Source organism: Gadus morhua, chromosome 4 (assembly GCF_902167405.1).
Source record: "Gadus morhua chromosome 4, gadMor3.0, whole genome shotgun sequence".
NCBI classification, from domain to species: Eukaryota; Metazoa; Chordata; class Actinopteri; order Gadiformes; family Gadidae; genus Gadus; species Gadus morhua.
Genome location: NC_044051.1, coordinates 28267278 through 28282001, shown reverse-complemented (window position 1 = coordinate 28282001; position 14724 = coordinate 28267278). Strand labels below are relative to the sequence as shown.

General features: G+C 43.6%; 1 protein-coding gene across 1 annotated transcript in view; it reads left to right on the top strand.

The window, feature by feature from the left end:
* Window positions 1–6672: 6672 nt before the first annotated feature.
* The window catches only part of LOC115541713 (striated muscle preferentially expressed protein kinase), a 149851-nt gene continuing 141799 nt past the window's right edge, over window positions 6673–14724 (top strand). Inside the window, exons 1-2 of the mRNA XM_030353559.1 lie at window positions 6673–6889; window positions 8221–8589. Of these exons, the coding sequence (XP_030209419.1) occupies window positions 6853–6889; window positions 8221–8589 (406 nt within the window). The 5' untranslated portion in view covers window positions 6673–6852. The remainder of the gene's footprint in view (window positions 6890–8220; window positions 8590–14724) is intronic.

Here is a 14724-nt window from a genome sequence, read left to right as displayed (position 1 = left end):
ATATAAAAATTGTGACACAGAATACACAGAAAGCTCTACAAACATTTTTAATCTAGGAAATGTATGTATATTAAAGAATAAAGGTTTTCTTTTAACAAATGTATTTATTTATTTATTAACTGATAATCCATTAGTATGATTTGTTCTTTAAATGGCCATATATAATATTTATATACTTCTGTATATTAAATAAATGGTCGTTCATTCGACTTTTAAAACTCAACATCCTAAACAATCAATCAAACCACAACAGTTTACTAAAATAGGCTCTGCCCATGCACTGCGATGTTCTGGCAAAAGCACAACCAGATAGGAAATCAATCACAACATAATGTCCCATACCGTATCAACCTCAGGAGATGATTGGGGTATGAAGAACTGTGACACTGACGCTTGGGTCTTCTGTGATCTTTCGTGTCTGCAGTGTTGCTCTCCTGTTGCATGCTGTCTGATGTCAGACAGCCCACCGTGTGCCACTGAAAACACTCGCCGACATATTTGACAACTTGCCTTGTAAACATCTCCACTGACGCTGTCCAGTCAAGGACGTGCGTCTTCCCACTCACGTCCGTACCTCTGCAAGCGTTTACGCTTTTGAGGACGTGGTGGAGTATCGGGTGTAGTAGACATTTTTAAAAGGCGCGGGTTTTGTGAGCAGCGCCGGTGTGTGGTGTCTGTCGCTAGGCAACCGTGACCACCACACGCATGCGCAGACACACAGATGACCGGAGCGGGTCTTGCGTAGATCCCGCCGCGACAATTTTGCTGACCGTAGTATTCCCTGTGTTTTGTTTTGATCATTATTGTTAGATTTAGTATTTGTGTGTGTGACAGACATGTGTATTGGACATTTATGGAAATACGGAACAAATTGCGTCCCGTATTGGTTCAATACGGGACGCAACATTTAATTGCCAAATAAGGGACGATTCCGTATTTTACGGGACGGTTGGCAACCCTAGTACCATCACACGGCGAAGTCGAGCTAACAAACTAGCAGGCAATCAGTCGCCCACCAAGATAAAAATATATATAATTACGATGTGCATATACAAATAAATATCAGTATATTCCTCATAAAGGTCCTGATACAATATAGACAGCTGAAATTTCAAAAGAGGTAGCTATTGAATCAATTTACCCCTGGAGATACCTTCATATATGGTGAAGTCGAGCTAACAAACTAGCAGGCAATCAGTCGTCTACCAAGCTAAAAATATATATAATTACGAGGTGCATATACAAATAAATATCAGTATATGCATCAAAAAGGTCCTAATACAATATAGACAGTTGACAATTCAAAAGAGGTAGCTATTTAATCAATTTACCCCTGGAGATACCTTCACAGATGGGGAAATCAAGCTAACAAACTAGCCGGCAATCGGTCGTCTACCAAGACAAATATATATATAATTACGCTGTGCATATACAAATAAATATCAGTATATGCATCATAAAGGGCCTCTGATACTATATAGACAGTTGATAATTCAAAAGAGGTAGCTATTTAATCAATTTACCTCAGAAGTTACTCGGCGGCCAGCAATGAAAATGAACGGTCTCCTACGCCGTAAAATGGTTGTTTGGAACTATTCGAGGCTCCATACCCCGGAAGTAGGCGCTACAACGGAGTCCAATGGAAGTGTCGCAACTCTCTCTCTCTATAGCTCTGGTACGACCCAACCCTTTTTCAGTTCAGAGATCGAAACGCCATAGTTGTTTGGATACCAAGTGATGATAAGCGGGAGTATTTATACATCTAGAACGTTCGTATTTAAGCGGGAATCATTTTCATTTGCTCTACATGCCACCAATCTAACCAACTAATCGCGTGTAGCATGCTTTAAACAAAACCCAAAAAGTTTTTGAAATCGTCACATAAACAAACTAATCGACAAGACGAGGGATAAATGACAAGGGATATATCTCTTATCGTTTATCCCTCTATTCCCCACTATTCACGGAGCCTGAGGTGAATAATTGTTAATTAAATAGTCTAGATAGATAGATAGCCTAGTCAAGTCTTTATTAATACCAAACTACCCAAATCGTCGGGAATCCATTTAGGTGGTTCGGCCCACACAGGACAGTAGCCTACAAGACCACACAGAACAAGTCTGACTGGACACACACACACACACACACACACACACACACACACACACACACACACACACACACACACACACACACACACACACACACACACACACACACACAATACATCACATTAAAACTAGACACGCGTTGATAGATCGATAGATAGACAGATAGGCCTAGATAGATAGATATGTTCCGTTATTTGCCTTGCGGAGCCAACCAGTCCCCGTGCACGTATGCAAATTAGCCATGTGCGCCAATGTCTATTTGTTTTGAGTGCAACGAATGAGTGCAGATCATGATTTGCTGATGCAGATCAGTGAAACATATTTTAACTAGCCTACTACAGCACGCAGGGGTTTTTGTTCTCTGTTGTAATTAGCCTACATTTTAGGAGTTTTTTTATATTGGGGGGAATCACTGTCCTACTTGTTGTCAAAGCACTTTATCCAACAAGCTAAACCGTCTCGGCAATATGGCCAAAGTGTATGGGAGTTCACTCTTTGATAGGGCTGTCTGTACTAAAAGCATACGGCTCCTTTAAATGCGTCTGCATAATTGAATTGTATGTAATGAGCAACTTGAGCGACCAAAGCGAACAGAAATATTCGCAGCGAAACTTTGTGAGCGACCAAAGCGTCTGGTCGCTCCTGGTGTGGACGTACGGTTAAAAAGGAACAATTAAATCAAGCAGCAGAAACAACCGTGGCAAAAAGATGCCAGTGGTATTTCTTCTTATTTACTTTATTTTCCACGGTCACTTTTTGTTTGTGGAGGTAAATGGTAATGAGGAAACCCTTCCGTTTCATTCAAACTCACTTCCGTTTCATTCAAACTCACTTCCATTTCATTCAAACTCTCTTACACATACTACTATACTCTCTTACATACACTACTATACTCTCTTACACATACTAGTATACTCTCTTACATACACTACTATACTCTCTTACACATACTACTATACTCTCTTACATACACTACTACACTCTCTTACATACACTACTATACTCTCTTACATACACTACTATACTCTCTTACATACACTACTATACTCTCTTACACATACTACTATACTCTCTTACATACACTACTATACTCTCTTACATACACTACTATACTCTCTTACACATACTACTATACTCTCTTACATACACTACTATACTCTCTTACATACACTACTATACTCTCTTACACATACTACTATACTCTCTTACATACACTACTATACTCTCTTACATACACTACTATACTCTCTTACATACACTACTATACTCTCTTACATACACGACTATACACTCTCATACTTGCATGTAAAAGGAGTTTAATAGTGTGTGTGTATGAGTATAGTGGTGTATATGCGAGATTATAATAGTGTGTGTAAGACCAAGTATGAATTCTGTCCCAGGCGGCCCCTCATACGCGCGCGTGTACCACGCTACTTTATGTTGAAATGCGACGTAATCCAGTGTTTACGAAAACGTACACTGTCAACGTATGCTTTTGGCGTCTGGGTTGGCTCTCAGATAAACGTGTTTCTAACAAGATGATATCATTAAAAGTTACATAAAGTAACGGTTTAATAACACAAACGCAGGAAACACGTGAGCTGCTAGTTTAGCGAAAGCAGCGTCCCTAGCAACATGACGTCGTTGAAACATGCGAGCGAGCCGATAAAATCTTCCTAATAACTATAAAACTAAAGATGCGACACAATCACCGACTGAAGATTATGCAAGTAAAAAGTATATTTCTCGCTAGAAATGTTATTAGAAACGCGTTTATCAGTGAATCGGTCCTAAAATATTGCATTTCCCATTCAGATAATAAAGATTAATAAAGATCATACACATTCACTGACTGAAGATTATTCAAGGAAAAAGTACATTTCTCGCTAGAAATGTCATTAGAAACGCGTTTAATGGTGATTCTGTCCTAAAATATTGCATTTCCCATTCAGATAATAAAGATTAATAAAGATCATACACATTCACTTACTGGAGATTATGCAAGGAAAAGGTATATTTCTGGCTAGAAATGTTATTAAAAACACGTTTAATGGTGTATCTGTCCTAAAATATTGCATTTCCCATTCAGATAATAAAGATTAATATAGGCTACGTAACAATTTCACCAAATGCTAGGAGAACGTCTAGCCCCCTGTTGCTGCTATTCCTCCATTCATTTCGAATGGAGAAGAAAGCATGTTCAGGGTCAAGCTTGGTCAGGCAAAGCGTGACCCTGAACACGCCTTGCGATGTGGACCAACGTATCTATTTCAAGCCTTGGCGTGATACTGGGTTGGTGTGTGCCAAGGAATATCAGTGTCATTAACTTGCCTTGGAGCAAATTCCGTGGCCACATCACGGACAATTTAAGTGATGCATCCTCTTTATCAAACATAACCCTAACCCTAACAAGTATTTTTTATTATTATTATGATTATTATTTAGACATAACAACATTAATATCATGATACTATTATAAACAATAATAGTATAATAATAATCATTTATTTCTGTGCAGTTCAGCAGCTCATCATGTCTTGTTCTCCCGCCAGATGCCTGTGAACTCACACTGGACCCAAACACAGCCCACAAACTCCTCTCTCCGTCTGAGCCTCAGACGGAGAGAGGACCTCACCTTCCTGTTGTCTTCAGACTCTGAGGACAACAGGAAGGTGACGTGGGTTGGAGAGGACCAGTCGTTTCCTGATCACCCAGAGAGATTTGACTCCCAGTTCCAGGTGTAGTGTAGAGAGGGTCTGACTGGCCGCTGTTACTGGGAGGTAGAATGGAAAGAAGGTGATGTTTCCATAGGAGTGACATACAGAGGGATTAGAAGGGGAGGAAAAGGACCTGATGGCAGGCTTGGAGCGAACAACCCCTCATGGAGTCTTTATTGTTTTCCCACTGGTTACTTTGCCTGTTACGCCAATGTTAGAACATCCATAGATCTCCGCCCTAATGAATCCAACAGAGTAGGAGTGTATCTGGACCGGCCTGCTGGCACTCTGTCTTTCTACAGAGTGTCCCCAGATGGAGGAGGGTCCTCAGACACACTAACACACATCCACACCTTCCTGTCCACCTTCACCCAGGACCTCTACCCTGGGTTCAGGCTCATGTGGTCTGGTTGCTCAGTGTCCTTATGTGAGCTGTAGACGCACGCACGCACGCACGCACGCACGCACGCACGCACGCACGCACGCACGCACGCACGGACGGACGGACGGACGGACTGACAGACATGTAGGTAGTAATGCAGCAGGTTGTATCAATCTCTCTTGTTCATCTCTCATCTCTGCATTTATATACATGCATCTGGAACCATGGATGTACATGTATTGCGTTGTGTTGTTTGATCGCAACAGTACTCTACAGTTAAAATAAAAGTTTCTGTGATTTAAATTCATAGCATACAATAAGGTATATCTATTTGTATTATGTATCATATTTTTCTTCCTTATACATTGAGCCTCCTCAACAGTTATAAAGATAATTATGGATTTAGCTTCCTCTATTTTATTAACAATCCTTATATAATTAGATAACACGGCAGAGCATTATATATTTTGCTTAATCTACAGTAATAGACATCATCATATTATTAATGTATATCCTGATTGATCAGTCTTTTGGTAATTTCTCTTATATTTCTATTTCTAATGTTTGTTTGTTTCTATTTCTAACCCAGTGTGACCCCTAGAGGGCGGTCTTCATCCTCTTTCCATCTGAACGAAATTAGGGATTTAGAACAGGTGACACTGTTGCCATGGGAACTAAACATTGTGAACGTAAGGCACACTTGAAATGGATAAAATAAATGGAAAAAATAGGAAAATTGAATATTGTAATCTCCATTGGTCTTGTATGTTATGTTCCATTACAGAAACTGCGCCAATATTAGTTTGTTTCGAGAGAAAATAGATGTTTCTCACCACTAAGATTCCTATACATTTGTGCTATCGATATCCGATACTAAAGTGTGTGTGTGTGTGTGTGTGTGTGTGTTATCTCTCTGGGTTTGCGGTACCGGATCACAAAGTCCCAATCATCTTTTCACGATTTTGCGTGTTCGTGTGTGGGGGTGTTTGCGTGCGTGTGCGCGTGTGCATTGGCCTAGATGGGTCAGTGACACAAGCAGGCGCGTGCATTTGACCTGGTGGTGCAGCTGTCCTTTCAGAGCTCGGAGAGTGTGCGTGTGATATTCTACCGCTCTGGTACTAGTTTGGCGTGTGGCTGAGGAACAGATAAGATAGAGCGAAGACACACCAAAAAAGAACAACCGAGGCAAAGTTTTCAGAGCTCCTAGTTAAGGGACAATATGACGTCACGAAACACCAGCACGGTCTCTCTCTCTCTCTCTCTCTCTCTCTCTCTCTCTCTCTCTCTCTCTCTCTCTCTCTCTCTCTCTCTCTTTCTCTCTCTCTCTCTCTCTCTCTCTCTCTCTCTCTCTCTCTCTCTCTCTCTCTCTCTCTCTCTCTCTCTCTCTCTCTCTCTCTCTCTCTCTCTCTCTCTCTCTCTCTCTCTCTCTCTTCCCCCCCCCCCCCCCCCCCCCCCACACACCTCTTCACCAAGGGGTTAACGCCAACCCTCCAGAACTTTTCGAATCGCTAATGCTTCTTCAATCAGAAGGGACTTATCACCCCCGGAGGCTGACGCCCGAGGACACACCGCGAACTGGCCTTTGAGACATGGTACCGGGGGGGTATTTGCAGATCATGTAACCCGCTGCAGACCTTTGGGGATGTCAAAAGTGCGATTACTCCAAGCTTTTAGGAAAGGTAAGTAGGTCTACAGCTACACTTTGTACGGTTAACACACACCTGGTTATTATAAGGACCACCCTGTAGCTGATCAATGGGATATAAGATGAGTTATTTTGTTCGTTGTCTCAATACTTAGAAGAAAGAATAAATAAATACAAATGTTTTGGGAGTTTGATCATTATTCCATATTTGCAACGTCCGTATTTGCAACGTAATCATTTTGAATGAAAAAATGGAATGAATGAAAAGCATTCACTTCTGTTTACTTTTTTAAATAACTTAAAGTCGCAGTCGGTCTGTATAGGTGTTTTGAATTGAGAAGTGTCATTTAGGTTTGAGTAGGCCTATTTATAGGCAAAATGCAGTTGGACAGAATGGTTCTTGTAGTAGCATTGCTGTTCTTACGACTAGTTTTCAATCAACTGACAAAATAAAATAAAACATTGCAAACGTGCATGTATAACAATGTTTTACCACTAAAATGCTTCCTATCTAGCTTGACTGCGAGAGCATGGCCTGAAACACTAACCAGGGTTAGGCGTTCGATTCCCACTGAGCCCCCCGCGCTAAAAATGTTAGCCTATAGATGCGTCGTACGCATGATATTGTACCACGCTTCATTTAGCAAAAGCTCTGATCCAAAAAGATTTGCAGCGAATTCAGATCCGCGACATTACGGAGCCGGTAGGGGTTACGCAACAGGATGCCTGCTGGGTAGGCTGTTGACATTGTGGATCGAACCGGGTTCCTTTGCACTGGGAGTGCAATAGAACACCCCAACCCAGGGGTAAGCAACCCGCTGCTCTGTAGCCGATTAAGGCTCTTCCAACCCTCTGCACTGGCTCAATGGAGCTTTGATTAAAAAAAAAATAAGAAAAACTATTTATTTTTTATTTCAAAGGAACTCCTCTTATTTCAGAGATCAATGTGATACTGTGACGCTAGAATAGAAAAATAAAGTGTTTTAATATTTTGTCAACTAAAATAAACGTCACAACCTACACCCATACATTTTACAAACTTCAGGCTATTGGTTATTTTATATGTAGTATAACTATAAATAAAGCGTTAGATGCTGTATTATCTTCCTTTTAGGGGGCGAAGAGGTTTTGTGGGAGGGACCTTTAATGGCTCTTTTGATAGTGAAGGTTTCCGACCCCTGCCCTAACCACTTACTTAACCATGTACTTAACCCCAGTGTACTGATGCCTTACGCCTCGTGCCCACTGCATCCGTCCATTGACTGCTCCCCATTGACTTTGAATGGGGACGGACACGCAATGCTTTGTGGTCCGTGCGCCCCGTTGGAGCCTCGGCCTAACCCCCCCCTCCCTTTCAAACCGCAGCCACAATGAGCCAGGCGTCCGACCTCAGCACCCCTTCCAGAAGGGCAAAGGTCACCAAGCCGGCGGCGGCCAAGGCCGTGTCTCCGGACGAACCCACGCCGCCCTGTTTCGTCCGTAAGCTCCGCAAGGCGGCGGTGGGGACGGGGTGCGACATCCGCCTCAGGGTGTCCGTCCTGGGGAACCCGGAGCCCAAGCTGAGATGGTACCGCAACAAGGAGCCGCTGCCGCCCAACGAGGCCCAGGACCCAGGCGGCCTGTGGATCAGGGACTGCCGGACCTGCGACGCCGGGCTGTACACCTGTGTGGCGAGCAACACCCTGGGCGAGGCGACCAGCAGCGCCGTGCTTGCCGTCATGGACCTCGGAGAAGGTAATACGATCTGTGAATTAACGTTGGACCGCTGAAGTCATCGGTTGGTTGATGCATCCCCAGAACTGACCACATTGACCGCAAAGGATTGATTTATCAGGGATTTTTTTCGTGCGCAGAAACGGAATTACGTCTCGTGCCCACTGCATTGTCCGTCAAAGGACGTCGGAAGGCGTGGCTGACGGATGGGGGAGCTTTCCAGGATCGTCAGAGCCCGAGTAGTGTCACAGTGCTTAAATTTCCATACACGATCTGATTGGATGCCGGATCCGTCGCTGCCGAAAAAGTTGCACATTTTTCAACTTTTTGACGGAGCGCACAGATCCACAATGCATTGCGCGTCCGTCCCAATTCAAAGTCAATGGGGATCAGTCAACGGACGGATGCAGTGGGCACGAGGCGTTACTGTTGCAGAACGCGATTAGGCCTACTTTTACATTAGAAAATAGCCAAGTGTGCCAATTCCTCTTTAAAAGGTTTGGAGAACAGATACTTTGCGCTACCCAAAGGTATCCCGGGAAATTCAGTTGACAGCCATCAGTTGACAGTTAATTAACACCACCGAGATGCAGGGCCGGCGCTAGGCATAGACGAACTAGGCGATGGCATAGGGGGGCAAAAGCGTTTGGGGTGCCCTCTGGCGGCGCCCTCTGTTGGCGGCCCTAATTTATTAAAGGTCCCATGACATGAAAATCTCACTTTGTGAGGTTTTCTAACATAAATATGAGTTCCCCTAGCCTGCCCATGGTCCCCCAGTGGCTAAAACTTGCGTTTGGTGTAAAACGAGCACTAGCTGTTCTGCTCGCCTTTGAAAAAACGGAGGCCCAAGCGCGCTGATTTGGAATGTCTGTGCTCATGACGTCATGAGGAATCTCAGCTCCTCCCCTTACTCTGCCTGGCCCGCCCAGAGACGTTGGCCCGCCAATGAGACTCGACCGTGCGAGCGCCACATGTGTGTGTGTGTGAATACACACACTGTAACGCAAGTGTTTCTTGTCAGTTCTTTGACGTGTCTTGTATTTCCACAACGAGACTGTCGTGGGGGTTATCTGAGCCATGGTTGAGAAGGAATTGGGGGAAAGGAACTTTGGTTTGACTCGCTGAAGTACATGAACTGCGACATGCCGCCGGTTGCCGCGAGGCACCATCGCCCGGCAGCGGGCAGCCGGCAGCATGCAGCGCGCGGTTCAGTCGGCTTCAGGTTGATGTGAAAGTGGAAGAACCAGAGACGTCGCAGAACCCGACAAAGTCGTTTGTGATTCATAATATCGTCTGGAGGCGCACACAATATGTTATATGATGTAGATTATAGATATCTATGTATTATATGATATTATTTAGATATAGAGCTCCAGGACTGTAACGCAAGTGTTGTACACTTCCTTGTTATTTGGATAACCGTTCTGCTGTTGGTGTGATGGCGCATAACACGTCGGACTCTCGTCTCTGGTATTTCTACAACGAGACTCGTATTGGGGGTTATCTCAGCCAAGGTTGAGAATGAATTGGGGGAAAGAACTTTGGCTTCGACTCCCTCAAGTCAAGAACATGAACCACGACAAGGAGGAGAAAGGGATCTTTGCCGGGCAGCGCTTAGGCACCTCCGCCTCCGGCGGTGGTCCCTCAGCGGGGCTCAAGCGGGAGACATTCGCCGCCAACAATCCCTTTCTCCTCCATGTCCTGGTTCATGTTCTTGAGGGAGTCAAAGCCAAAGTTCCTTCCCCCCAATTCATTCTCAACTTTGGCTGAGATAACCCCCAATACGAGTCTCGTTGTAGAAATACCAGAGACGAGAGTCCGACGTGTTATGCGCCATAACACCAACAGCAGAACGGTTATCCAAATAACAAGGAAGTGTACAACACTTGCGTTACAGTCCTGGAGCTCTATATCTAAATAATATCATATAATACATAGATATCTATATCATATAACATATTGTGTGCGCCTCCAGACGATATTATGAATCACAAACGACTTTGTCGGGTTCTGCGACGTCTCTGGTTCTTCCACTTTCACATCAACCTGAAGTCGACTGAACTGCGCGCTGCCTGCTGCCGGCTGCCCGCTGCCGGGCGATGGTGCCTCGCGGCAACCGGCGGCATGTCGCAGTTCATGTACTTCAGCGAGTCAAACCAAAGTTCCTTTCCCCCAATTCCTTCTCAACCATGGCTCAGATAACCCCCACGACAGTCTCGTTGTGGAAATACAAGACAAAAGAACCGACAAGAAACACTTGCGTTACAGTGTGTGTATTCACATTGATGTGGACGTTGAAGAACCAGGAACGTCGGAGAACCCAACGCGGTCGTTTGAGATTCATAATATCGGCTCACACAGCTTTTGGCCGTGATAATATATATTATATGATATAGATATCTGTGTAGGCTATATGATAATATTTAGATATAGAGCTCCAGGACTCCCGTGTGTTCTAGAATATTTACAGAACACGGCTAAAGGCTGTGTGCGCCTCGCCATTGCGATACATCCACTGTAAACAGCGCATGGTACCGTCCCTGGCTGCAAGCTGCTCAGGGCCACACCCCCACCCTCCTCCTTGACACGCCCACCGAAACAGCGCATTTGGGGGAAGCTCAATGTGCGACTGGCTCGGAGTGGCTGTAACTCTGCACCACGGCTGAATTTCAGGAACGTCTTTGAATACTGTGTTAGTTGCCCACTAATACCTATATTAAAGAATACATAAAATAGCATGTCATGGGACCTTTAATGCATTTAATTGAAGCAAGCGAAATACAAAATGTTTTCTAAACACGTTTCTAAATGGAACGGAGAATGGGGGGAACGGAGGATCAACAGTTATTGAATTGTTATAGAAACCATCACTGAAGCTCGCAGGGCAACAACCCCCCCACCCCCCGAGATGTTTAAGGCGAGGGGAGGCGATTTGCAGAAAGCAGCGAGAGTTAGCAAAAATAACAAACCCTTGCCTTCATGCCTCCCTCGAAAGCCTCGCACACAAAACACAAACCTTAGTGTTAGCTCGACCTAGCCTTTAGTGTTGAAGGTTCCGGTCATGCGCAAAGATTACACAGTAGATGTAGTAGGCCAGGTAGGCTTACCACAGGCCTGCCATCACCACATACCTGATTTGTTTAGTCAGAGCATTTGGTACATGTGTGGATGTTGTAGATGTGTGGAGCTCTGTCTGGCCAGCGTTGGATTTTGGACAGTGTTTGTACGCATAAAATTAATCAAAATACATTTGTTAAAAACATTTCAGTTACATTTTGGTCAAAATTGTATTTGACCTATGCTGGGGATGGTGGTGGTGGTGGTAGAGTGGTGTTGGTGGTGGTGGTGGTAGAGTGGTGGTGGTGGTGGTGATGTTGGTGGTGGTGGTGATGTTGGTGGTGGTGGTGGTAGAGTGGTGGTGGGGGGTTCATCTTTAAAAACACACACAGCATAGCAAGCTGAGTATGCAACAAGATTCCTCCGGTGAGAAAGAGTTCAGCCTGTAAGTCATACAGTCCCGCTGTCTGTATCAGCGAGTCTCATCGAATATCACACAGCGCATACATTTGACTAACAGTATTAAGGCTATTATAAGCTCTTTCAGAGCATTGGTTCACATTTTCTTCACAAAAATGCTTTGCCAATCACTCATTGATTACCTTTTAGCTAGTTATCTAGAGCTGTACTTCCGTGTGTTGGCATATGTCAATCATGAATACAGCTTATAAAATCTATCAAACTATCAAATATTCAATTAATTCTGCAGTGTGTTTAATAATGAAATGATATATAGTTATCTAATCATATGTTTGATACATTCCTTCATTCCTTCTTCGTGTTTTGTTCTGGAAACCCCCGTGCGTGTTTGTGTGTGTGTGTGTGTGTGTGCGCGTGTGTGTGTGTGTGTGTGTGTGTGTGTGTGTGTGTGTGTGTGCAAGTGTGTGTGTGTGTGTGTGTGTGTGTGTGTGTGTGTGTGTGTGTGTGTGTGTGTGTGTGTGCATGTGTGTGGTGATATGTTGTGTGTTTGGATGCTTATAATAGCCTTTGTACAAAGCATAATTAAATAGGGCAGTAGAGTATTTATAGGTAGGTAAACAGTGAAACATCCAGAGTATTTATATTTGGCAGAATAACTGTCCATCGGTTTTACACACTCTTGCATGCTGGGTGCAAAGTATGGTTGCAGGTCATAATAATTCTGAATATTCTATCCTTCCATCTTTTCCTAATCCATCCCTGGTATCTGTTGCCTTGGCCTAGGAGTTCATTTTCCACCTATTTTTCTAGCCAGTAGTATGCATTCCCTTTTGGCTAGACCTGAACTGATGAACTGAATGCTTTGAGTTCAAACTAGAAGTGTTTCTATTGTCTGTGTTTGTGTTGTACTGTTTAATGTTGGACCCTAGATATAATGCTTATCTTAAGTACATTGCCATCATAACACAGCACACCGACACATAACCAAGTGCTTTCCGTGTCTGTTTGTGACGACCAACGCCAACGTATACCAGTGGATTGAGCAGAGAAATTGTTACCAATCGGTGTGAGGTAGCATGCTTGTTACGCGAGAAAGAGATAATTTTCCATCGCTGGGAACTTGAATTTAGCTCATGGGCTTTCTCTCCTGCTCACAACTCAAGTGAAAGAATCGATATACATTTACATCTAGGGCGTTTAGCAGACATTTTTATCCAAAGTGATTTACAATAAGTACATTTGTCAGAAGACGGAGAAACAACAATACATCACTGTCCGTACAGTAAGAATGTTCATAGAAACAAGTGCCAAGCACTAACAATCACTAGGTTAACCCATTCCCTGTGTAATGCAAAGATAGCTAGGATTAGATGTTATACAACTAAGTACTATAACTAAGTACGACATACAATAAGTGCATGCATTAAGTGCCAGGACAACATACAATAAGTGCATAAGAGGGGTGGGAAGGGGTGGTTAAACAGAGTCTAGGTGAACTCTGAACAAGTGCCTCTTGAGTCTTTTGGTTGGGTTTCCACCCCCTTTTTTAGATCCTGACCCCGTTCCCCGCTCTGAAGGTCTTTGCGACTCTTCAACTCGCAGCGCTAGGGCATATGGCAGATGCTTTTATCCAAAGGGACTTAAGTACATTTGGCTGAAGAAGGTGAAACAATATATCACTGTCGGTACAGTAAATATGTTCATAGAACCAAGTGCCAAGCACTAGCAATCGCTAGGTTAACCCATTTCCCGTATACAACAAAGATAGCTATGATAAGATGCTACACAACTAAGTACTATAACTAAGTACAACATACAATAAGTGTGTACATTAAGTGCCAGGACGTACAACATACAATAAGTGCGTACATAAAGTACCAGGACGTACAACATACAATAAGTACGTACATTTCGTGCCAGCACGTAGAAGTTAATATACAATAAGTGCGTACATTAAGTGCCAGGACATACAACATACAATAAGTGCGTACATTAAGTGCCAGGACGTACAACATACAATAAGTAGGAGGGGGTGGCTATGCAGAGTCTAGGTGAACTCTAAACAATTGAGTCTTGAGTGATGTTTGAAATTCTTTCCAGGCCTAAACAGGGAAGCATTTCTATGCCTCATCACTGCATTACATTAAATTAATTTAGCGGATACTTTTGTCCAAGTTGAGTAACATTAAGTGCATTCAACAGTGAGGATACGACCCCAAAAAGTGCAGGCATTATGCAATTGCATAAAACAACAAAATATGCAAACCGCTTTCACCTATCACAGAAACAAGAGATATAGAGTGTTTTTGCATGATTCCTCGGTGGTGGTGCCGAGGTGCAGCCTGAAATGAGTTTGGGGTCTGTGGTGGAAGAACCGATATTGTACGTCCTGGCACTTATACGCACTTATTGTATATCGTACTTAGTTATAGTACTTAGTTGTGTAGCATCTTATCCTAGCTATCTTTGTTGTATACGGGGAATGGGTTAGCCTAGCGATTGTTAGTGCTTGGCCATTGGTTCTATGAACATCGTATCTGCACAGACAGCGATATATTGTTTCAACTGCTTCTGACAAGTGTACTTATCGTCGCTTTGGTTAAAAGCGTCTAACTGGTCTGTTTGGTCTTTTAACTCCTTTCTGAGGAGTCGGCTGGGGGGGAAGTGTTGGCCACTCTG